Consider the following 26,946-nt stretch of genomic DNA (forward strand, 5'->3'; position numbering starts at 1 on the left):
GGAAATATGCTTGGGGTCATTGTCCATTTGGAAGAGCCATTTGCGACCAAGCATTAACTTCAAGACTGATTTCTTGAGATGTTGCTTCAATATATCCACATCATTTCATTCCACATGATTCCATCTATTTCGTGAAGTGCACCAGTCCCTCCTACAGCAAAGCATGATGCTGCCACCCCTGAGCTTCACGATTGGAATGGTGTTCTTAACTTGCAAGCCTCCCCCTTTTTCCTCCAAACATAATGATGGTCATTATGGCCAAACAGTTCTATTTTTGTTTCATCAGACCAGAGGACATTTCTACAAAAAGTACGATCTTTGTCCCCATGTGCAGATGCAAACCGTAGTCTGGCTTTTTTCTGCCGGTTTTGGAGCCGAGGGTCCTTCCAGGTTATGTTGATATAGGACTCGTTTTACTGTGGATATAGATACTTTTGTACCGGTTTCCTCCAGCATCTTCACCAGGTCCTTTGCTGTTGTTCTGGGATTGATTTGCACTTTTCACACCAAAGTACGTTCATCTCTAGGAGACAGAACGCGTCTCCTTCCTGAGTGGTATGACAGCTGCAGATGAACGTGGTACCTTCAGGCATTTGGAAATTGCTTCCAAGGATGAACCAGACTTGTGGAGGTCTACAATTGTTTTTGAAGTCTTGGCTGATTTCTTTTGATTTTCCCATGTCAAGCAGAGTCATTTGGTTTGAAGGTAGGCCTTGAAATACATCAACAGGTACACCTCCAATTGACTCAAATGATGTCAATTAGCCTATCAGAAGCTTCTAAAGCCATGACATAATTTTCTGGAATTTTCCAAGCTATTTAAAGGCACAGTCAACTTAGTGTATGTAAACTTCTGACCCACTGGAATTGTGATATTGAATTATAAGTGAAATAATCTGTCTGTAAACAATTGTGGGAAAAATTACTTGTCATGCACAAAGTAGATGTCCTAATCGACTTGCCATAACTATAGTTTGTTAACAAGAAATTTGTGGAGTGGTTGAAAAACGAGTTTTAATGACTCCAACCTAAGTGTATGTAAACTTCCAACTTCAACTGTACATTCTGTTGGACTGTCAGATTACATTGTGAAGATACAGATTTCAGTAGTATAGGGCATGTTGGCAAACCTCTGGAATTCTGAAATGGAATGGTTAGTACCGGGCAGACACTGGCCAGACACTAGTCCAATCCGATTAAAAATCAGTCTAAACAATGCACAGGATAAGATTATTCATTTTATTGGCCACACTATAAAATGTCACTAGAACACACATGCAATACAAGTCCAGGGTTGTTTTCAGGAGGTACAAAATGGAAGAAAATGTTCAAAAACTGGGTGAAACAGCAATGTACTAACTGGACTTTCATTTTCTATTGTTAAACGTTTAGCTATGGTGTGCCCTAATGAACACAACCCTGCTGTTAATTGTGAACTGTTAGAGAAGTCCCTACACTGTCAGACAAGGGGTATCCTACTTCAGCTTTGCCAACACGCCGATAATACAATTGTAATGGGTACACAAACCATGATAGTCTTACTGGAGGTTCAAAAGAGCAGACCTTTGTGTGTGTATTGCCTTCCAATAGGCAAATATTTTCAGTTCTCTGGGACCCAATAATCAAGTACTAAATGCAGGTGAGTGATTGACTAGTTTGATGTGTTTCTGCTCTTTTCCATTGATCATCGACTAATTTCATTGGGTCATCATGGAAAATAGTTATGGGAAACCTTAAAACGAATGCCTTTGTTTTTTGTATATTTCTGTTAAATAGTACACGGTACAATAATGTATTATATTCACATTAACCCTTTTCTCCATACATGATACATGGGTTTGAAGACTGTGGTGCGACATGCTATGTCCCAAATGGCACCGCATTATTCCCTATATAGTGCATTACATTGGACCAGGGCCCGTAAGGCAATGGTCGAAAGTAGTGCACTACGTAGGGAATAGGGTGTCATTTGGGAATCAAGCACAGTTCTCCTCAGCGCACATCCATACACACTTTGGTGTTACAACTACTAGAGAAACATCACAGACAGACACCATTTTATGAACTTACCTTGTGCAACATCACAGATCATTTAGTTGAAATAGAAATGTAACGTGTGGAACAGGTCTGTCATGTCAGAATTGATTGGGTAATCGGGTCAGATTTATTCCATGTCATTGTCATTCTGTCAGATTCTTCCATCCGTTCTCAAGGACAGATAGGACATCTAGATAAAGATGGAATTCGCAGTAGGGGAAACAGCGCTACTGCCCGCCCCACGGCAGTTATTGTTTTGTTAACAAAGCAGAGGTGAGGAGAGTTGAAAAAAAAAAAAAATTATAATAATAATTCTAACTTTGTTGTGGTAATATCACAAACAGACGTGGCTGATTAACCATCAAGGATTCCAGCTTTAAGGGAATGTATGCAAGTGTGTCTAGACTTGGTCTTAGGCCTCCGCTAATGAGCGAAGCCTGGGCATCCAAGGCTAGTGTGTCTAATTAATATGTCACTCATTGATTAATTTCATCTGGGGCAGCCCTTCAAGTAAAATGTGGTAAATATAATGAACATAGTCCCTCACAAATCACAACATTTGCACAAATAATCTTTAATTGAATCTAAAAATAGTCCAAATATAAAATGAAGTTATAATAATTAGCAGTCCCTCTCAAAGCCTGGCATGACAGTCTACAGTCCCCACTATTAGACAAAGACAAAGAAAACAACCCAGACAGCCAGTCAGGCACACAATTTAAACACTTCACTTGCTCACACGATATCCTCCTCCCACTTAAGAGCAATTTGATTAATGAATATTTCAAATCTCCGTCATTTCCACATTTAGCACAGAGAGAAGAGACACACTAACCATCAGGACCAGGTGGTCTTCATTCCCTGACTGTAGTCAGCATCCATGACCTGACTAGTTGGTGGGGGGAGGAAAAATATATAATCTTTCCTTTACATTTCTCCATTTCCTCCCACAAACCAAAGTGCAAAGGGTCAAGCAGTTGCTTCCGCCACACACTGGGAAGCACTTGACACGTAAAGTCATTATGTGTCAATCAGAAACACAATTCCTTTAAGCAGAGTGGTATCAGAGACACACACCCCACCCCCAATAGCCTCCCTCTGATGGAGAAGTCTAACAGGGTCCTCCATCTTGGGGCGGTATGGTGGTGTGGAGCTGGCAGGGCTGTAGTGGGTGGGTGGTTCCATAGTCCAGCCCTTCTCTCAGTTAAGGGTGCGCTGCTGATCCAAAATGGAGCCAGTTTCCCCAATGGACTCGTTTCCTACCGACCCTTCTTTAGGAGTTTGGAGTTTCCCTGGAAAAGGCAAGAGGAAGAACGGTGTTAAGTTATACACAATGTACAAAACATTAGGAACACCGTCCTACTATTGAGTTGGTATTTTATTAGGATCACCATTAGCTTTTGCTGAAGCAGCAGCGACTCTTCCTGGGGTCCACAGAATACATGACATAATACAGATCATTAATAGTCAACAGCTCAAGGACAGAACTACAATTGTTTTTGGGTGCAGCGACACTCCCCATCCAACCTGACAGAGCTTGAGAGGATCTGCAGAGAAAAATTTGAGAAACTCCAAATACAGGTGTGCCAAGCTTATAGCATCATATCCAAGAAGACTTGATGCTGTAATCACTGCCAAAGGCACTTCAACAAAAAAATGAGTAAAGGGTCTGAATACTTATGTAAATAGAATATCACATTTACATATTTTTAATACATTCGCAAACATTTTTAAAAAAAAACAAGTTTTTGCTTTCTCATTATGCGGTTGTGTGTGTAGATTGAAGGAAAAAAAACAATTTAATCAATTTTAGAATAAAGCTGTAACGTATCAAAATGTGGAAAAAGTCAAGGGGTCTGAATACTTTCCGAATGCACCGCAATACTCTAAGCTTTCTTGAATTTGTTCTGGATTTGGGGACTGTGAAAAGACCCCTTGGTGGTGTAAGTATGTGTGTCAGAGCTGTGTGTAAGAAGATAATGCAAACAATGTGATTTAACATATTAATATTTCTTATAAAAATAAGTGATGCAGTCAGTCTCTCCTCAACTCTTAGCCAAGAGAGACTGGCATGCATAGTATTTATATAAGCCCTCTGATTACAATGAAGAGCAAGACGTGGACCTCTGCACCTCTGTTCTGGGCCAGCTGCATCTTAACTAGGTCTTTCCTTGCAGCACTGGACCACACGACTGGACAAACAAGATTAGACAAAACTAGAGCCTGCAGAACTTGCTTTTTGGAGTGTGGTGTCAAAAAAGCAGAGCTTCTCTTTATTACAGACAGACATCTCCCCATCTTTACATCCATTGAATCTGTTTTGACCATGACAGTTCACAATCTAAAGTAACGTCAATTAATTTAGTCTCCTCAACTTGTTCAACAGCCACACCATTCATTACCGGATTCAGCTGAGGTCTAGAATATAGGGAATGATATGTACCAAATACAATGCTCTTAGTTTGAGATGTTCAGGACCAGTTTATTACTGGCCACCCATTCCAAAACAGACTGCAACTCTTTGTTAGGGGTTACCACTCCTGAGTGGTGCAGTGGTCTAAGGCACTGCATCGCTGTGCTTGAGGCATCACTACAGATCCGGGTTCGATCCCGGGATGTGTTGCAGCCGGCCGTGACCGGGAGACACGATGCGCTGCACAATTGGCCCAGCGTTGTACGGGTTGGGATGTCCTTGTCCCATCGTGCTCTAGCGACTCCTGTGGCGGCCCGGGCGCATGCACGCTGACATGGTCGGCAGTTGTACGGTGTTTCCTCCAACACATTGGTGCTGCCGGGTTAAGCGAGCAGTGTCAAGAAGCAGTCCAGCTTGGCAGGGTCATGTTTCGGAGGACGCATGGCTCTCGACATTCGCCTCTCCCGAGTCCATACGGAAGTTGCAGCGATTAGACAAGACTAACTACCAATTGGATATCATGAAATTGGGGAGAAAGAGGGATAAAACGTTTTTTTTTTAAAAAGTGACTTCATTAGCTGTGGTTGCTGATGCGTATATGGTTTCATAAGCATACACAAATGCTTTGTTTAATGCCAGTGGCAAAAATATATTTTTTTAAAAGAGTAAAGGGCCTAGAGAGATGCCCTGCGGAATATCACACTTTACATGTTTGACATTAGAGAAGCTTCCATTAAAGAAAAGCCTGAGTTCTATCAGAAAGCTCTGAATCCACAATATGGCAGAGGTTGAAAAGCCATAAACAGATATGTTTTTCAACAACAGGCTATGGTCAATAATATTAAAGGCTGCATGGAAATCAAACAGTACAGCTCCCAAAATATTCTTATTATCAATTTCTTTCAACCAATCAGTCATTTGTGTCAGTGCGGTACATGTTGAGTGCCCTTCTCTATAAGCATGCCGAAAGTCTGTTGTTAATTTGTTTACAGAGAAATAGCATTGTATTTGGTCAAACACAATTTTCTCCAACAGTTTGCTAGGAGCTGGCAGCAAGCTGATAGGTCTGCTGTTAGGACCAGTAAAGGCTGCTTTACCACTCCACTTTACCACATTCCGCTACCACTTGGGTAGTGGAATTACTTTAGGCTCAGATTAAAGGTATGACAGATAGCAGTGGCTATAGAGTCAGCTTCCATCCTAAGTAGCTTTCCATCTAAGCTGTCAAAGCCCAGGAGGTTTGTCATTATTGATCGATAACCGTTTTTCCACCTCTCCCACACTAACTTTACAAAATTCAAAGTTGCAATGCTTTTCTTTCATTATTTTTTTCTGATTATAAATGAATACGATGGCTGACTGTTCATTGTTGGCATTTCCAGCTTAAGTTTGCCTACTTTGCTAATGAAGTAATCCAAATAATGGCACCATCAAATGGTTTTGTGATAAGCCATCTGATTTGATGAAAGATGGAGTTGAATGTCTTTCTGCCCATAATTTAATTTAATGTGCTCTAAAGTTTATTTTACATCATTCTTTATATCATTGATATTGGCTTCATAATACAGTTTCTTTTGTTGTTGAGTTTAGTCTCACAATTTCTCAATTTGCAGTAGGTCAGCCAGTCGGATGTACAGCCAGATGTATTAGCCACTCCCTTTGCCCTCTCTCTTTCAACCATACAGTTTTTCAATTCCTCATCAATCCATGGAGCATGAACAGCTCTTAGTCAGTTTCTAACAGGTGAATGTTTAATCAATAATTTGAAAGAAGCAATTTCATAAATTCATCAAGTGTAGTGTCTGGATGCTCCTTATTAATCACATCCGACCAACAAATATATTTATCATCATCCACATAAGTCACAGCAAAATCTTTTGTATGATCTCTTCTACAGTAATTTAGGCCCAGCTTTTGGAACTTTGGCTTTCCTGGATATAGCAACAATATTGTGTTCACTGCATCCAATGGGTAAGGATACAGCTTTAGAACAAAGTTCTTCAGTACTAGTAAAAATGTGATCAATACATGTGGATGATCTTGTTCCGGTAGTGTTTGTAAACACCCTGGTACATTGATTAATAATTTGAACCAGATTACAGGCACTGTTTACAGTGAGAAGCTTCCTCTTGAGCGGACAACTTGATGAAAACCAGTCAATATTCAGGTCCCCAAGAAAGTAGACCTCTGTTTACATCACATACAAGAAAAGGCTTTAGATGTGCCAGGTGAACCTGCAACCACAATACTTCAAAAACACTTGACATAATAAGATCTTCTCTAAGCATTACAGGGATATGGCTCTGAATATACAGTTGCAGTCGGAAGTTTACATACACCTTAGCCAAAAACTGAGTTTAAATGTTTCACAATTTCTGACATTTAATCCTAGTACAAATTCCCTGTTTTAGGTCAGTTAGGATCACCACTTTATTTCCACCTGGCTACCCCTACCGCGGTCAACAGCACCGCACCCCCCACAGCTACTCGCCCAAGCCTTACCCATTTCTCCTTCTCCCAAATCCAGTCAGCTGATGTTCTGAAAGAGCTGCAAAATCTGGACCCCTACAAATCAGCCGGGCTAGACAATCTGGACCCTTTCTTTCTAAAATGATCTGCCGTAATTGTTGCAACCCCTATTACTAGCCTGTTCAACCTCTCTTTCGTGTCGTCTGAGATTCCAAAAAATTGGAAAGCAGCTGCTGTCATCCCCCTCTTCAAAGGAGAGACACTCTTGACCCAAACTGCTACAGACCTATATCTATCCTACCCTGCCTTTCTAAGGTCTTCGAAAGCCAAGTCAACAAACAGATAACCGAACATTTCGAATCCCACCGCACCTTCTCCGCTATGCAATCTGGTTTCAGAGCTGGTCATGGGTGCACCTCAGCCACGCTCAAGGTCCTAAACAATATCGTAACCACCATCGATAAGAAACAATACTGCGCTGCCACATTCATTGACCTGGCCAAGGCTTTCGACTTTGTCAATCACCACATCCTCATCGGCAGACTCAATAGACTTGGTTTCTCAAAAGATTTCCTCGCCTGGTTCACCAACTACTTTTCTGATAGAGTTCAATGTGTCAAATCGGATGGCCTGTTGTCCGGGCCTCTGGTAGTCTATGGGGGTGCCACAGGGTTCAATTCTTGGGCCAACTCTTTTCTCTGAATACATCAATGATGTCGCTCTTGCTGCTGGTGAGTCTCTGATCCACCTGTACGCAGACGACACCATTCTGTATACTTCTGGCCCTTCTTTGGACACTTAACTAACCTCCAGACGAGCTTCAATGCCATACAACTCTCCTTCTGTGGCCTCCAACTGCTCTTAAACACAAGTAAAACTAAATGCATGCTATTCAATCGATCACTGCCCGCACCTGCTCGCCCGTCCAGCATCACTACTCTGGACGGTTCTGACTTAGAATATGTGGACAACTACAAATACCTAGGTGTCTGGTTAGACTGTAAGCTCTCCGTCCAGACTCACATCAAACATCTCCAATCCAAAGTTAATTCTAGAATTGGCTTCCTATTTCACAACAAAGCATCCTTCACTCATGCTGCCAAACATACCCTCGTAAAACTGACCATCCTACCGATCCTCGACTTCGGCGATGTCATTTACAAAATAGCCTCCAATACCCTACTCAAACTGGATGCAGTCTATCACAGTGCCATCTGTTTTGTCACCAAAGCCCCATAAACTACCCACCATTGCAACCTGCACGCTCTCATTGGCTGGCCCTCGCTTCATACTCGTCGCAAAACCCACTGGCTCCAGGTCATCTACAAGACCCTGCTAGGTAAAGTCCCCCTTATCTCCGCTCACTGGTCACCATAGCAGCACCCACCTGTAGCACGCGCTCCAGCAGGTATACCTCTCTGGTCACCCCCAAAGCCAATTCCTCCTTTGGCTGTCTCTCCTTCCAGTTCTCTGCTGCCAATGACTGGAACAAACTACAAATATCTCTGAAACTGGAAACACTTCTCCCTCACTAGCTTTAAGCACCAGCTGTCAGAGCAGCTCACAGATCACTGCACCTGTACATAGCCCATCTATAATTTAGCCCATACAACTACCTCTTCCCCTACTGTATTTATTTATTGATTTTGCTCCTTTGCACCCCATTATTTATACTATGCACTTCCTTCCACTACAAATCTACCATTCCAGTGTTTTACTTGCTATATTGTATTTACTTTGCCACCATGGCCTTTTTTGCCTTTACCTCCCTTGTCTCCTCACCTCATTTGCTCACATTGTATACAGACTTATTTTTCCACTGTATTATTGACTGTATGTTTGTTTTACTCCATGTGTTACTCTGTGTTGTTGTATGTGTCGAACTGCTTTGATTTATCTTGGCCAGGTCGCAATTGTAAATGAGAACTTGTTCTCAACTTGCCTACCTGGTTAAATAAAGGTGAAATAAAAACAATAACATTTAAGAATGTGAAATGTCAGGATTAGAGTGATTTATTTCAGCTTCTATTTCTTTCATCACATTCCCAGTGGGTCAGAAGTTTACATTCGCTCAATTAGTATTTGGTAGCATTGCCTTTAAATTGTTTAATTTAGGTCAAACGTTTTGGGTAGCCTTCCACAAGCTTCCCACAATAAGGTGGGTGAATTTTGGCCCATTCCTCCTGACAGAGCTGGTGTAACTGAGTCAGGTTTGTAGGCCTCCTTGCTTGCACACACCTTTTCAGTTCTGCCCACAAATGTTCTATGGGATTGACGTCAGAGCTTTGTGATGGCCACTCCAATACCTTTACTTTGTTGTCCTTAAGCCATTTTGCCACAACTTTGGAAGTATGCTTGGGGTCATTGTCCATTTGGAAGAGCCATTTGTGACCAAGCTTTAACTTCCTGACTGATGTCTTGAGATGTTGCTTCAATATATCCACAATTTTCCTTCCTCATAATGCCATCTATTTTGTGAAGTGCGCCAGTCCCTCCTGCAGCAAAGCACCTCCACTACATGCTTCAACCCCCGTGCCCCCCCCCCCCGTTTTCCTCCAAACATAACGATGGTCATTATGGCCAAAATATTTGTTTCATCAGACCAGAGGACATTTCTCCAAAAAGTATGATCTTCGTCCCCATGTGCAGTTGCAAACCGTAGTCTGGATTTTGGAGCAGTGGCTTCTTCCTTGCTGAGGGGCCTTCCAGGTTATGTTGATATAGGACTCGTTTTACTGTGGATATAGATACTTTTGTACTTGTTTCCTCCAGCATCTTCACCAGGTCCTTTGCTGCTGTTCTGGGATTGATTTGCACTTTTCACACCAAAGTACGTTCATCTCTAGGAGACAGAACGCATCTCCTTCCTGAGCGGTATTTTTTTTAAATTTATTTTTATTTTTAATCTTTATTTTAACAGGGAAAACAGACTGAGACCTGGATCTCTTTTACGGCTGTGCCCTGTGTAAACATGTTGACATGTACAGTTTTAGGCATACAGACAAGAACATTTCAAACATACAAAACAAAGACACAATTCAAAAGAAACAATTCAACAGAAACAATCACAGACATCATATTGATCCTCCATAACATTTTTGAAATGGGCAAGGGACACCAGAGTGTGTAACTTAAGTTGGATCTGCAGTTTGTTCCTTAACCTCTACGGGCCACGGGGGCAGTATTGAGAATTTTGAAAGAAATATGTGCCCATTTTTAACTGCCTCCTACACCAACTCAGAAGCTAGGATATGCATATTATTAACACATTCGGATAGAAAACACTCTGAATTTTCTAAAACAGTTTGAATGGTGTCTGTAAGTATAACAAAACTCATATTGCAGGCAAAAACCTGTGAAAAATAGATAAAAAAAAATGAGAATTTTGTGACTGTACTATTTAGTGTCATTGTTTTAAAGATACCACAGTGAGAAAGGATTCAGTTCGCAACTCCTACTGCTTCCACTAGATGTCAACGATCTTTAGAAAGTTGTTGGAAGCATCTGTCATGAATACAGACCGAATTAGAAAGCTTACAAGTTGACACGTCATCACTTCATTTTTTGCGCCTGCGCATGAATCTGAGAAGAGTGCCTTTGTCATTATCGTTTATTCTAGACACTTGATAGGTTGTGTGAAAATATTACTGATGTTTACTGATGTTTCACGTTAAAAATGGAACAAAAGATTAGTGCTAAACAACGTTTGACATGTTTAAACAAACGTAAATAGATTATTTACTAGGTTTTCTTTAGCTTTTCGACGTGACTTTACACTGCCCACCTCATTTTGTGGGAGCCTACTGAACGCTAACTATTTGGACATAAATTATGAACTTTGTCAAAAGAAACCACATTTGTTCTGGACCTGGGATCTCTGGCAGCGCCTTCTGATGGAGATAATCAAAGGTAAGGGGATATTTAGAATGTTATTATCGATATTAGATGATGCTAATGCTAACGGTATAGCTTAGCTTAGCTTAGCATATAGCTTATTGTTGTTAGCATAGTACCCAGTTTATGCAAAATGTGATTTCCCAGTAAAGTTATTTTGAGATCTGGCCATTCGGTAGCAATTACGAGATGATAATATATTATTCTTTGAATGACAATATTATAATTTACCAATGTTTTCGAATAGTAATTCCGTGATTTGTAATGCTGGATTCACTGGGTGCATTCGAGCCGAAAAAAATTCTGAATTTCACCGCGACTGTAAATGCTGTTTTTGGATATAAATATGAACTTGATGGAACTAAAAATGCATGTATTGTATAACATAATGTCCTATGAGTGTCATCTGATGCAGATTGTCAAAGGTAAGTGCATAATTCTAGCTAGTTTTCTGTCTGTTGATGCCCTTCTTTGAATTGGCTAAACATTACACGCAGCTATTGTCAATGTACTCTCCTCACATAACCTAACTTTATGCATTCTCCGTAATGCCTCTGAAAATCGGACAGCGTGGTTAGATTTAGGAGATATATCTTTCAAATGGAGGAAAATAGTTGATTATTTGATTTTTTGAAATGATTACTCTTGCAGTTTTGAATTCCCCGCCATGGTCACATGACAATGAATCCCAATACCGGGATAAGATCGGGATAAGATCCTCAACAGGATAAATAAGGTGCAAAGGAACTAAAGGCAGTCCTAGCCAACTCTGTGGAGACCGCAGGAGTCTCTAATGTAATCCACATCTGTGATCTGGTTTTAAAATTAGTATATCTAATGGAAATTAATGATGATATATATGGAGGTAATTTTAAAAGACGTGCTTTATAAATAAACAAGAGAGCATGTTGCTCTCGCCTCACAGATAGAGAGGCCCAACCCACATGTTGATATAAGATACAGTGATGAGTTTTGTAACTATCACCCGTGATAAACCTGAGTGCACAATGGTAAATAGCATCCAGTGGTTTTAATGTGTTTGCCGATGCATGCATATAGAGAATATCACCATAATCTAAAAACGGACATAAAAGTAGCCTGCACAATTTGTTTTCTATTTACAGAAGACAGACAAGCCCTGTTTCTGTAAAGGAACCCTATCTTGAATTTGAGCTTTTTTCCCAATTCAGTAACATGTTTTTTAAAAGAAAGCCTATCATCTAACCATACCCCTAAATATTTATATGCAGAGACCTGTTTGATTTGAGTACCATCCAAGCTAGTGATTACAAAAGTGTTTCTAACTGAGAGTTTAGACCTAGAAAAAAACATGACATTTGTTTTCTTGGCGTTTAAAACAAGTTTAAGCTGTAAAAGAGACCCCTGTAGTATCCTAAAATCAGACTCCAACTGCATTAAAGCTTGGTCCGCAGTTGGAGCAATAGAGTACATCACTGTGTCAACTGCATATAAATGGAATTTACAATATCTGACATCATCACCAATGTTGTTTATATAAAGTGAGAACAATAGTGGGCCAATTATTGAACCCTGAGGGACCCCTTTAAGTAACTGTAAAGGGTCAGACTTGACCCCGTCGACCATAACGGCCTGGGTTCCATCTTTAAGATGGTTTTATGACTATCGGTAGGCATCAGTGCCCAGTCCTATAGATGACAGCTTACTCAAAAGGATAGCATGGTCTAGTGTCAAAAGCTTTTGACAAGTCTACAAACAACGCAGCACAGTGCTTTCTATCATCTAAGGCATTTGCAATATAATTTACAACAAGCATAGTGGCCGATGTGGTACTGTGTTTAGATCTAAAACCAGATTGATTGGTGCTAAGAATACTGTTAGCAGAAAGAAAAGATTGTAACTGTTTGTTGACTATAGATTCTAAGATCTTTGCCAGACAAGGGAGCCTAGAGATAGGTCGATAGTTATCCAAATCACTACCGTCACCTCCCTTATGTAATGGCAGAACAAAAGCTGCTTTCCACACCTTAGGTATTTTTCCTGTGCTTAATGTTAGATTAAAAATGTGTGTCACTGAACCAGCAATGATAGGTGCAGCACACTTAAGTAAGTACGGGTATAAATTGTCAGCGCCTAAGGATTTCTTAGTATCAATGGCACACAGGGCAGCTAGAACCTCTGCTTCGGTTATTTTCTGGAAACTAAAAACAGGGTTACCATTTTTCAGAGTAACGGTTGAAAAGCAAGACAAAAAATCAACTAGCTGGCCAGTACCACAATGGCCACTTTTCCTTTCAAATAAAAAACCAGCAGAGATAAAATGCTTATTAAAAGCATCACAAATATCATTTTTTTCACTTAGAATACAGGAGTCTGAGGTAATTTGCTTAGGAAGAGAAACAGCAGAATTCCCCCGTTTCAGTGAATTAACGGTTTTCCAGAATTTTGCAGGATCTCCTGCAGAATCTGTCATAGCATTAAGGAAGTAATTTGATTTTGCCTTTGACAGCTGCAGTACATTTATTTCTCAATTGCCTAAAAAACAGCCAATCAGCTGGAGTACCCGTTTTCCTCGCCAAGGCTCAGGCCCGATTCTTTTGCAGGAAAAGACCTGACAATTCAGGAGAGAACCAAGAACTGGTTCGGTTTTTTACTCTGTGATTCTTAAAAACGGGGCATGTTTATCAGACATAGAGATAAAAATAGAAGAGAAAAAAGCAAGGGCTAAAACTGGGTCCAGAAAGCAGCAAGTGGATAAAAACTCAGAGTGATATAAGTCAAGGATAAAAGCTTGCTGTGAGAAATGTTTATAATTTCGCTTTGAGATTATACAGGGATCAGTGTTCCAGCCTGGTATCTCTAATACAAGCAATAGGGCAGTGGTCACTGATATCATTTGCAAAAACCCCAGTGGCTGTGTATTTATGGGGGGTATTTGTTAGAATAATGTCTAGTAGAGTAGATTTTACTGGGTTCTTAAAGTTGGGACGGGTTGGTTTAGTTAACAGCTGAGTTAGATTTAGCTCAGTACAAATGTCTTTTAATTTTTCAGATACTGGTGAGAGCCAATCCAAGTTAAAATCTCCCAAAATCAGTAATTCAGAGATTGCATAATTCGACAGTATATCAGATAATTTGCATAGAGTACAAGGAGGAGCTGAGGGGGGGCGATATACCCCTGCTAGAGTTAAATGAGCATTATTACCAAGTACCACATTTAAAACTAGACATTCATATTGCTTTGGAACAGAGGTTGATATGGACACAAAAACATTTAAGCAGCATTTTACATAAATCGCGATACCACCACCTCTACCAACTCTATCAGCTCTATAAATATTGTACCCAATCAACTGAACATCTGAATCAGGCACAGAATCACACAGCCACGATTCAGATACAATCAGAACGTCAACATTTGATTGTGAGACCAACATTTCAATAAAGTCCAACTTTTGGATCAGGCTTCTAGCATTCAAATGAATTATTCCAATGCCATTGCTACGGGAATTCATATCAGATGGAGTTTCCAAGGTAGTACCTGAAGCTGCACTGGATGAGCAATAAACCATGAGCTATTGACAGAGCTCAATTTTATGGGGACAAGATTACTACTAACAACACCTCTCTGCATGTGAGTAGTATTCGTAATACGGTGATTGGACAATAATCTAGGAATTGCAGAAAGGTTGTTAACTGTAGTTTGTTCCATATTTGCAATTGAGGGCCTAATTAATGAAACTGGGAGAGGAGCATTGAACATAATCTGATAGGGGAGCGTACAATCCCAAAAGTCAACCCCCGAAAATACACAACGTCAGGTATCAAAGGCTCTACATGAGGCAAGAGTAAGAGACATGTTGGTGGAGAGGATGCTGGAGCCATACCCGTTAAGATGTAAATTGTCCCGAAGAAATAGACCTGGTCGGTCTGTAAAAGCTGCAAAGTTATCCACAAAAGGAATTCCCATCGTGCAGCAGTATCCCTTAAGGCAGGTGTGTAATTGGCGAATGCGACTAAAAACCATATCCGTGTAGCGTGTGGATGGAAATGGACTGGAAACAACGCACTGCTTCCCAGATTCCAGCAGCGTATTTATCAATGTTTTAAAATTGTCTCTCAATTTCTCTGACTGCTGGAGTTTAATGTCATTTGACCCAACATGGACAATGACAGTTGAAGCGGCGGAGTGCTTGCTAATAAGTAGCGGTAGCAGGGAATTGACGGCTGTGTGGTCCCATGGTGTTTATACTTGCGTACTATTGCTTGTACAGATGAACGTGGTACCTTCTGGTGTTTGGAAATTGCTCCCAAGGATGAACCAGACTTCCAGAGATCTTGGCTGATCTCTTGATTTTCCCATGATGTCAAGCAAAGAGGCCCTGAGTTTGAAGGTAGGCTTTAAATACATCAACAGGTACACCTCCAATTGACTCAAATGTCAATTAACCTATCAGAAGCTTCTAAAGCCATGCCATTTTCTGGAATTTTCCAAGCTCTTTAAAAGGCACAGTCAACTTAGTGTATGTAAACTTCTGACCCACTGGAATTGTGATACGTGAAATAATCTGTCTGTAGACAATTGTTGGAAAAATTACTTGTGTCATGCACAAACTAGATGTCCTAACTGACTTGCCAAAACTATAGTTTGTTAACAAGAAATGTGTGGAGTGGTTGAAAAACGAGTTTTAATGACTCCAACCTAAGTGTATGTCAACTTCAACTGTATACTTCAGAACCTCACACATAGGCATTCCTGCCTATTCTATAGATTTATATCCTTGTATTGCTACTACTGTATAATCAAATAAATTATCTAAGTGAGTCTCAGAAATGGCTAATATATGAATGTTATATGTTTCTTTCCTGGGTAGCTTATCAGAGATAGACATAATACTGAAAAGAGCAAACAAAGCAAGAGAAAATATATTCATTCAGCAGTCCATTAATCAATTGGTGTGTGTGTGTGCTGCGGGGTTGAAGCAAAGAACCCATAGGCTTGGCTCTCTCACCCCTTTCTGGCTTCTGGGAGGGAGGGTGGACAATGAGCCTGTCATAGCGGATGTAAGCAATGTCCCCACACTCTCTGCCAACGTTCATGGCTGTGTATAACTTCTTTCCTCTTCTGTCGCACAACTTCAGGATGGTAGTCATTGAGGAAGATATACATTCCTCTCAAATTCTTGGCTCTTTCCAGACCAGCTACCTTGTCCTTGAACCTCTGGAACTTGACAACTATCGGCCTGGGCCTGTCACCTGGGCCGGTGGTGGATTTTCCAGTCCTGTGGGCGGTTCTCCACCTCAATCTTCCTGTGGTCTTCAATTTATCAGAAATCATCACTCCGTCCAGGTCTCATGTGGAGATTCTGAAATTCCATCAGCAACCATGTTGTTCCACCTTGATTGTCCCTCATTGTAATCATGTATTCACACACAGAACTGATGTCCTATCTCACTGACTTACAGATTGCTGTCATCTTGCCATTCTCCTGTTTCAACTCATTGAGCTGACCCTGGGAGAACTGCAAACTGTTCTTCAGGTCCTGGACCTCTCTGGTCAGGTTGTCTATTCTTTTATTAGTTGAATCCACCAGTATTTGGACTAAACACTTGAAGCTATTTTATTTTGCCTGCAGAACAGCCTCAATTCATCAGGGCATGGACTACAAGGTGTCGAAAGTGTTCCACAGGGATGCTGGCCCATGTTGACTCCAATACTTCCCACAGTTGTGTTAAGTTGGCTGGATGTCCTTTGGTTGGTGGACCATTCTTGATACACACAGGAAACTGTGGAGCGTGAAAAACCCAGCAGTGTTGCAGTTCTTGAAACACTCAAACCGGTGCGCCAAGCACCTACTACCATAACGTGTTCAAAGGCACTTTATCTTTTGTCTTGCCCATTCACTCTCTGAATGGCACACATACACAATCCATGTCAAGCCTTAAAATCCTTTCTCCAACTTTCATCTACACTAATTGAAGTGGATTTATGGGTATCTGCAAGCATGCAAGTGTGGGAATAACCATTCCCACACTAGCATGCTAGCAGATGCCCATAGACTTCCATTGTTAGCAACTGCGCTAGCGCTAGTTAGCAACTTCCTTCAAACTGCATACAGAGACATAAAAATGGTGTCCACGAGTTAATCTCACTCTGGGGAAGTAGATTAGGGCCTCTTTGCAAAAATACCGGAGTACCCCTTAAAGATACACTTCTGTTAAAACACAGATGAGTGTGTTGGGCAGTTTCAGGACAGAAGGCGTGTTTGCTGTACCTCCACCCCCCAGTTCCCCTCAGAACCTGCTATACCCCCTATTCTCCACCCCCCAGTTCCCCTCAGAACCTGCTATACCCCCTATTCTCCACCTCCCTGTTCCCCTCAGAACCTGCTATACCCCCTATCCTCCACCTCCCCGTTCCCCTCAGACCCTGCTATACCCCCTATCCTCCACCTCCCTGTTCCCCTCAGAACCTGCTATACCCCCTATCCTCCACCTCCCCGTTCCCCTCAGACCCTGCTATACCCCCTATCCTCCACCTCCCTGTTCCCCTCAGACCCTGCTATACCCCCTATCCTCCACCTCCCTGTTCCCCTCAGACACTGCTATACCCCCTATCCTCCACCTCCCCGTTCCCCTCAGACCCTGCTATACCCTCTATCCTCCACCTCCCCGTTCCCCTCAGACCCTGCTATACCCCCTATCCTCCACCTCCCTGTTCCCCTCAGACCCTGCTATACCCTCTATCCTCCACCTCCCTGTTCCCCTCAGACCCTTCTATACCCCCGCCTCCATTCCCCTCAGACCCTTCTATACCCCCATCCCCCACCTTCCTGTTCCCCTCAGACCCTTCTATAACCTCAGCCTCCCTGTTCCCCCAGACCCTGCTATATCCCCCCCATTCCCAGCCTCTCTGTTCCCCTCAGACCCTGCTATACCTCCACATCCCTGTTCCCCTCAGACTCTTCTGTACCCCCAGCCTCCCTGTTCCCCTCACACTGGATAGTAGTTTGTTACTGGGATATGTCTACACAGCATGTCAGCATAACCTCACCTAGTACTGCTTCTCTGTCTGTCTAGACCAGTGAGTGGCATATTTTCATTTAACCTTAATTTATCCAGGTTTGTCTCAATGAGGGACCGGTGTGAGGGGACTCTGTACCTTGCTGCCCAGTTTGAGTATGTCAATCTCCTCTCTCTGTTTGCTGAGAGTCTCGTTCATGCTACACAGGTGGTCGCTCATCATACTAAGTTGTTCCTTGTAACTCCTCTTGGTCGTGGCAAGCTCATCCTGAAAGACAAGGAGCAGGTTGTGGTTAGTTAGAGCCAGTATGATTGTTCAAGGTTCAAGTTAATTTGCCATGTCTCAGTTGGAGCATGGCTCTTGCAATGCCAGGGTTCAATTCACCGGGCACCGATACTTAAAAATGTATGAACGCATGATTAAAAGTCACTTTGGATAAAAGCGTCTGCTAAATGGCATTTCATTGAATAAATGGGAAATCTTACAAAAAAAACAGCGAAAAAAATTGAGGACCAAGTTCAGGACAAATATGCATAACAAACACAACTACCAATGTAATAAAGCTGATTGTATTCTATCTGAATGGATGGATCTGGGATAAGCTGCTTTCTTTCAGTCTGGAAATTACACAACAGATGTTGTTTACCTGCAGACGTGTGATGTTCTGATTAGCCAATTTGACCTCCTCAGTCAGTGTCTCCCGTGACTTCTCTGCAATGGCCAGACGCTTGGCCAGGGCTCGACACTGGGGGGGAGGGGGGTTACAACACAGGAGATACTGACAATAAACAGATATCCACAGATGACCACGTCCTTCAACTAATGAAGTCACTAAATGGGATGCCTTCACTAAAACTAGATCTAGGCTTACATGATGTCTGGGTTTGAACTGGAATGACTGCTACATTAAATACACTTTGTAAGAAACACTTCCTAAGCCAGTTCCCATTCTGTCAGACACTCTGTCCTTTGGGTGGTGGACCATTCTTGATACACACAGGAAACTGTTGAGCGTGAAAAATCCAGCAGTGTTGCAGTTCTTGACACAAACCAGTGTGCCTGCCACCTACCCTGTTCAAAGGCACTTAAATCCATTGTCTTACCCATTCACCCTCTGAATGGCACACATACACAATCCATGTCTCAATTGTCTCAAGGCTTACATTTACATTTTTTTTTTTTTTAACAATCATTCTTTAACCTGTCTCCTCCCCTTCATCGACAATGATTGAAGTGGATTTAACAAGTGACATCAATAAGGGATCATAGCTTTCACCTGGTCAGTCTCATGGAAAGAGCAAGTGTTATTAATGTGTTGTACTCTCAGTGTATATCATGTAGGGCTGGGAATAACCAGGGACCTCACAATAAGATATCACTATACTTAGGCGTCGATTCTATATGTATTGAGATTCTCACGATTCTATATGTATTGAGATTCTCAAGATTCTATATGTTTTGAGATTCGATAGTGTGATTTTTATTGAGATTCAATGTTCCAAACATACTGCTCACCATATGTCTGCTGCAAAGGGACAGAGAGAGCCATGAGAAAATGAGTTTTGATCAGTCATGGAAATAAATGAGCTGAAAACATTTTGGCTCACTATTTAAAAAAATAGATAAGTTATAGGATGAAAAATACCATAGTTTTGGCACAGCTACACAGCCTATTTTTATTTTAACAAAACGATACTTGGAGTCAAAGTATTTATGTATTAAAGTAAGGAAGACGTGAGGGGAAATGTTTGAGTGACTGGTCCAACTAGTAAGCTGGTCTTCGGTAGATCAGCATTTCAATGGAGCTTGACTATGTGTAACTTTGTTCCCCACATATCTCCCCAGTATCCACCGACAAAATAAGAGCTACAAATCCTTAAAAAGTATGTGCTTGCTTGCGTGTGTGTGTGTGTCATGTCTCACCTCAGCGTGGAAGTTAACAGCCTTGCTGTCAGAGACCTGTAGCTGTGTGGTGAGTTCTCCTACTCTGGCCATGTAGTGAGTCTTAATCAGCTGTTCTCTGGACTCCTCGTCTCCCACCTGTACACACAGAGACAGACCAACGACAACTTTACATCAAGTGGCTCTAACTGTGGTGTAATTACACTAGTATATCAAGGCTGTATTAGCATGTTACTACATAGTACTCATTCAAGCATTTATTCAATCATTCATTCAAGCAGTCAGTGTAATTTTCCAAAGTATGACAGTCTATTGATTAATGAGTTCATTCGTCCATCTTTTCAGGAAAGCAATGAAACTAGTCCAGTGAAAGAGGGGAAAAGGAACAGACTTTAAAGAAGAATAGTTAGGTCAAGAAAAACAAGACAAACTTACTTCCTCATTGGTAGGAGTTGTGGTCAACATGCCAACCTAATGCGAGAGATGCAAAACACAGAAACGCATTATTTAGTAACTAACTCCCTATGAGAAAGCTATAAAATGTAAGACTGGTCCCAGATCTGTTTGTGCCGTTTTGCCAACTTCTACGGTCATTGTTGGCGATACAGTACAAACAGATCAGGGCCCAGACCAATAAAAACCATTAGCCTCCCACTGAAATCCTATAAAACACTACAGGCTCCTAATATTCACTGACGAAACTGGATTGGAAAGGAATAACATCTATAAAAGCCTGTGAATGAAGAGAGTAGCTGGTTGTTAATGACATGACAACAGTGTCCAGTGAGTAACCGCACAAACCGTGTCCTGAGTGAGTGGGTGTTAGCCTGGTGCCAGATCTGCTTGTGCTGTCTTGCCAGCTCCTATGGTCGTTGTTATGCCAAACAATGAGAACCACCATAGGACAACACAAATAGATCTGGGACGCGTCCCAATAATTTCTATTTTTTCCTTAAATTGTACACTAGTTCACTACTTCCCAAAAATCTAAAAACATTGTATTGGTGAAAGCATGGGCTAGAAGGAGATTCCAACATTTCTTATACCTTCAAATCAGTGAAGGATAGTGAACAAGTGCATACCTGGGGGAAAGGAGAGATGATTGGGACAGAGCCAGATAATACAACTCATTGGATTTGCAAAGGGTCGGAAACTTTCCAGAAATTTTCCATGACAAGTTAAGCCCGGGAATGTAGCTCAAATTCATAAAAAAAAAAGTTAGCTTATAACAGTGAAGCTTTTTTTTGTGGGATACACATAAGGCAATTGTAGGTTTTGTGGCATATTTTGGTTAAACTATCCCTCTGCATGCACAGTGCATTCTTCCATCACATGTACAGCTGATTCTCAAGATCTTGCACACTAATGAGATGCTATTGAGCCCACACTACTACACTGTCTGAGCCAAGGACTACATACTTTCTTGTAAGTTTTGATTACAATACTGGGTGGGGTGAATATATTTTCTATGACATACATGATTTTTTGTTAACTAGTAAATAGAAGCCTAGAGCAAAGTGTGTTTAAATCATTTCTAACTTGTTAACAGTTTCTGCTAGTTAGTGTTTGCTACCATGTGGGTTTTAGCTTGCTTGAGCCTGCTAACTGAGGCATGTTAATTCACCGGTTTCCATACATGTTTCATATTAAAACATTTATCTTACAAAAGGAGTTGTTTAATCTACATAGAATTGTATTTGTTTTTTTTCTATTCTTTACAGGAAAATGCCACGGGCACTATCTAATGTGTGGAGACATTTCACTGCAGCTAATGTATAAGGAAAAGCTGTGTACATTTGCAAATACTGTGCCAAATCATATGTGAAGAAAGCAACAAAGATGCAGAATCTGGCCAAGTGCATAAAGTTCCCTCAGCGCTCACAACAAGCAACCTCTGACAAAAGTCCCTCTACTTCTATTTGAGGTGAAAATGATGAATTAGACACCTTATCGATAGCAACAGCTCATGGTCCTCCTGGAAACATTAGTCTTTTTGACTCAATGGAGGAACGTAGTCAGAGAAATGCTGATGAATGTCTTGCTCGAGCTGTGTATGCAACTGATTCACCTCTGATGCTCACAGGCAATGTGTATTGGAAGATATTTCTGAATGTTCTTCACCCAGCATACACCCCTCCAACCAGACATGTTTTATCTACTCATTTGCTGGATGCAGAGTTCAACAGAAAGTTCAAGTGAAGGTCAAGCAAATCATAGAGAAAGCAGACTGTATTGCAATCATCTCTGATGGGTGGTTGAATGTTCGTGGAATAATTAACTACATCTCCAGCCCTCAACCAGTATTCTACAAGAACACAGACACAAGGGACAACAGACACACCGGTCTCTATATTGCAGATGAGCTGAAGGCAGTCATCAATGACCTTGGACCACAGAAGGTATTTGCACTGGTGACAGACAATGTTGCAAACATGAAGACTGCTTGGTCTAAAGTGGAAGAGTCATGCCCTCACATCACACCCATTGGCTGTGCTGCTCATGCATTTAATCTGCTCCTCAAGGACATCATGGAACTTAAAATAATGGATACACTCTACAAGAGAGCCAAGGAAATGGTTAGGTATGTGAAGGGTCATCAAGATATAGCAGCAATCTACCTCACCAAGCAAAGTGAGAATAAGAGCACCACATTGATGCTGTCCAGCAGCACCCGTTGGGGTGGTGGTGTCATCATGTTTGACAGTCTCCTGGGGGGCAAGGAGTCTCTCTAAGAAATGGCCATATCACAGTCTGCCAATATGGACAGCCCAATCAAGAGGATCCTCCTGGATGATGTATTTTGGGAGAGAGTGGTAAGCAGCCTGAAATTCCTGAAACCTATAGCAGTAGCCATTGCACGGACTGAGGGAGACAATGCCATCCTGTCTGATGTTCAGACTCTGCTTGCAGATGTAAGAGAAGAAATCCGTACTGCCCTGCCCACTTCACTGTTGCTCCAAGCAGAGGAAACTGCAGTTCTGAAATACATCAAAAAGCGTGAAGACTTCTGCCTGAAGCCCATACACGCCGCAGCGTACATGTTGGACCCCAAGTATGCTGGCAAGAGTATCCTGTCTGGTGCAGAGAACAACAAGGCCTATGGTGTCATCACTACCGTGTCTCGCCACCTTGGCCTGGATGAGGGCACGGTTCTTGGCAGTCTGGCGAAGTACACTTCCAAGTAAGGGCTTTGGGATGGAGATGCAATATGGCAGTCGTGCCAACATATCTCATCAGCCACCTGGTGGAAGGGACTTTGTGGATCTGAGGCGCTTTCCCCTGTTGCCTCCATCATCCTCCAAATCCCACCAACATCAGTCACCTCAAAGCACACCGGTCCTTGTTTGGAAACACACACACACACACACACACACAACAGGCTGACCAATACAAGGGTTGAAAATTGGTGGCCATCCGGGCAAATTTGAGGCTTTTTGAGCCTGACAACGAGTCATCCTCAACAAGGTTGGAAAGTGACAGTGAAGATGAGGCCTCAGAGTCTGATGTTCAAGAGGTGGACATTGAGGTCGTCCAGGGAGAAGACATGGAAGTTCAAGTCGTAACTAAATAGTTTTTTTTATTTCTATTGGAATGATTTAATCATTTGCAATTATGTCTACTTATGATAAGGTAAAAGGTTTATGTTTCTGTCTCCATACGATATGGTAAATATATCCAACGCAAAAAACATCTACATTTAAATGGTATTAATATTTATTTCCATACATTCCCGTTAATTCCCACCTCTGAATATTCCCCAAAATGTGCAACCCTACAACTCACTGAAGCCAAAACACTAAAACCTATTTTATGGCTGCTCCCACGATGACATGTCTGACTCATTTGGTGGGAAAGGGGAGGGTTGGAAAGGGAGGAATGATCTCCCTAGATTTCATCCCACATCATGCCAGTCTCAGCAGACAACTGCCAAGTAGTGAAACATGAGGATGAAGCCTAATAAAAACACTATTGAAGAAAAATAAGGATGCAGAACTCTGCAAAGTTATCAGTTTTTATGAAATCCCTGTTGATGGATTCTTGCAACTCAAAATAAAAGAAATTAAAAAACAAGTGAAGATCGTAACTACCAGACTGGTGCTTATCATAGCGTCCTTCCCTACTCCTCTGTCCTCCAGCTCTCCATCATCCAGGCTGGTGAGGGCTGGGCTGCCCAGACCCAGGGAGAGGGCTGAGGCTGGGCTGCCTCCTCCTCCTCCTCCCAGGGCAGAAGAGAGCTGTGTCTCCAAGTCCTGGATGCGTTGGCTCTCCTTCTCCAGCCTCACCCTGCCCAGCTGGGTCTCCAGCAGCCAGTGCTCCTTCTCCTGCTCCAGACGAGCGATCTTCTCCTGGCTCGCCACCACCTGGGGGGGTAAGGGTCAAGGGGAGGAGGGAGAGCGGTAAGAGGACTTATATACTTCTCTATAACACTTATCTAGTCAGTAACCAAATGGGTTACCTTGAGAATAAAGAGGCAGACTTAGGGCCTGTGTCCTTACAAACTGGAGAGTAGAAGGAAGGAACATGGAAATACAATCAATACCTGTTGTGTGAGTCCCTGTCTGCTCTCTGTAGAGCTGGTTAGAACACGGCGGTTCAACAGGGCCTCTCTGTATGGAACAGACTCAGCTCTGGGCTGGATACACAGACATGACAGTCAAATACACACTGTTATACTGAACCACAACAGTTATGTGGATGTTCCACTGTTTGCTTTAGTCTGCCTGGAGTGTCAGATGAGTGGGCTTTATACTTTCGGGATTATTCTATTTGTTCCCACATCCTATTTCACCAGGCACGCTTAATCAAACACAGCATAAGTAAGTTATTTTGGAATAGTATTTGAACCCAAGTCTGTGACGTGGCCAGCGAAGCCAGACAACACAACTGACCTTTCTGATGGCGTGCATGTAGTCAGAAGCCTTCTTCTTGTTACCCAGCATGCTCTCTGCCTGCAGGGGGTTGAGGGCCCCCGACCCCCCTCTTGGACCGTAGCCTGTCGAAGATGTAAAGAAATCCAGGTTGTTGCTGAAGAACGTCGCAATCTGTAGTAAAAAGGTACAGCATTCATATTACGGTAAGACTTTACAGCATACAGGTATAGGCACTAACGCTTTATAATTTGTTGTAAGCATGTATAAGCCTTCATGTGTTAAGACAGTATTGGTGAGCCATATACATAGTCTTCGAGGTCTATATTTTGCAGTCCAGACTGCTATTTGAATAGCAATAATCTATCAAGTTTATATACTCCAGAATATGGTGCTGAAAAAGTGCATTTAAAACGTGAAAGAAGTTTATAAACTCTGATTCATGACAAACTAACTTCCCTGCACACAAACAACCCCATAACACCAAGTCAAACTTTCCTATACACACTTATCCTACAGAACGTCACTGTTCCTTTAAGGAGATCAGTGGGTGAAGTCAAGGAAGGGTTGACAGAGTACAGAGATCTCACACACTCCTACCACTGTTGACCCGGTTTCTTTCTCAATCTTTGACTCCACCCATCTTATCTCCTCCTTTTCAAAATATATTGGAGAAGAAGGTCCGATGGGAGGGTCCTTGAGAAAGATGAATTGAGCCAGTCTGATCACCTCATGGTAAACATCCTTCTTATAAAACTCTGGAACACTGGAATACAGTCATGGAAGTCTGGAACTCAGCAATCAGCCCTAAGCATTCCATCACTAATACCTCAAACACGGACTGTGTCTGGTGCATTCACCAGCCAGGCAACTGTAGACTAAAAACAGCCCTCTTCACTATTAAAACTATAATACCAAAAAAGAACAGCTTGCATATCTACCTCTTATACATACCCTCCGGCAACTTGTAAAATACATTAAAGTAGTTGTAAAAGGCATTAACCAAATCTATAACTTTTGTTAAGTTCAAAATAAACAGTCCTCTGAGTGAGCAGCGTGCATCTCTGTTGAACACCTGCCTACACACTCTAAACCTCTCCTGGAGTAGTGACCTGTCAAGCTGACAGGACAAGACTTTTACTTTAGACCCTAGAAAATAAATCTATAAAATGCTCTGGTGATGATAGCCTCCACACACACAGCTAGATCAGGTGAAGGATGACCACAGCTCTACAAGTGCCCTGACCGTGTGTGTGTGTGTGTGTGTGTGTGTGTGTGTGTGTGCCCACACGCGCATGTGTCCATTAGTGTCCTCACAACTGATCATAAACCTCTAGCCTAGAGGCCTGGAGAGATGGTCTCTCGTTACTAAACATCAACACACATTCTGACATTATACACCACTAACTACTAGCCCAACGCTCCAAAGACTGTGTGGATCAGTTGGTTAGCCCAACGCTCCAAAGACTGTGTGGATCAGTTGGTTAGCCCAACGCTCCTAGGACTGTGTGGATCAGTTGGTTAGCCTAACACTCCTAGGACTGTGTGGATCAGTTGGTTAGCCGAACGCTCCAAGGACTGTGTGGATCAGTTGGTTAGCCTAACGCTCCTAGGACTGTGTGGATCAGTTGGTTAGCTTAACACTCCTAGGACTGTGTGGATCAGTTGGTTAGCATAACACTCCTAGGACTGTGTGGATCAGTTGGTTAGCCGAACGCTCCAAGGACTGTGTGGATCAGTTGGTTAGCCTAACGCTCCTAGGACTGTGTGGATCAGTTGGTTAGCCCAACGCTCCTAGGACTGTGTGGATCAGTTGGTTAGCCCAACGCTCCTAGGACTGTGTGGATCAGTTGGTTAGCCTAACGCTCCTAGGACTGTGTGGATCAATTGGTTAGCCCAACGCTCCAAGGACTGTGTGGATCAGTTGGTAAGGTCATGTGTGCAATTCCTGCAGGGCTCATACACAAGCTTCTAAAGTATATACACTCACAGTTATGTCTGTTTCAAAGGCCCCAGCCTCCAACCTTTATCTGGGGAACACAACTGTGAACACTGATATGGTGCGGATCTGTGAACATTTCCCATCTGCCCCAGCTAAGCTCTCCATCTCAGTGGTCATGTATTGTAAACGACCAATTAGCACAGTTGATGAGCCAGATACTACTTAAACTCTACTGATCATATCAACAACAAATGCATGGTGATCTTAGGCTTGTGTGATGCTGCTCGACCATGAAAACCCATTTCATGAAGCTCCGAACAAACAGTTCTTGTGCTGACATTGACTCCAGAGGCAGTTTGGAACGTGGTAGTGATTGTTGAAACTGAGGACAGACGATTTTTACGCACTACGCGCTTCA

General features: G+C 42.2%; 1 protein-coding gene across 1 annotated transcript in view; it reads right to left on the reverse strand.

The window, feature by feature from the left end:
- Positions 1-1,225: 1,225 nt before the first annotated feature.
- LOC115152812 (protein phosphatase 1 regulatory subunit 21) overlaps positions 1,226-26,946 on the reverse strand; it is a 55,751-nt gene continuing 30,030 nt past the window's right edge. Inside the window, exons 14-21 of the mRNA XM_029697646.1 lie at positions 24,608-24,760; positions 24,259-24,351; positions 23,807-24,079; positions 20,154-20,189; positions 19,740-19,856; positions 18,463-18,561; positions 17,955-18,083; positions 1,226-3,329 (exon numbers count right to left, since the gene is read on the reverse strand). Of these exons, the coding sequence (XP_029553506.1) occupies positions 3,297-3,329; positions 17,955-18,083; positions 18,463-18,561; positions 19,740-19,856; positions 20,154-20,189; positions 23,807-24,079; positions 24,259-24,351; positions 24,608-24,760 (933 nt within the window). The 3' untranslated portion in view covers positions 1,226-3,296. The remainder of the gene's footprint in view (positions 3,330-17,954; positions 18,084-18,462; positions 18,562-19,739; positions 19,857-20,153; positions 20,190-23,806; positions 24,080-24,258; positions 24,352-24,607; positions 24,761-26,946) is intronic.

The sequence above is a fragment of the Salmo trutta genome, chromosome 18 (genome assembly GCF_901001165.1).
Source record: "Salmo trutta chromosome 18, fSalTru1.1, whole genome shotgun sequence".
Taxonomy (NCBI): Eukaryota; Metazoa; Chordata; class Actinopteri; order Salmoniformes; family Salmonidae; genus Salmo; species Salmo trutta.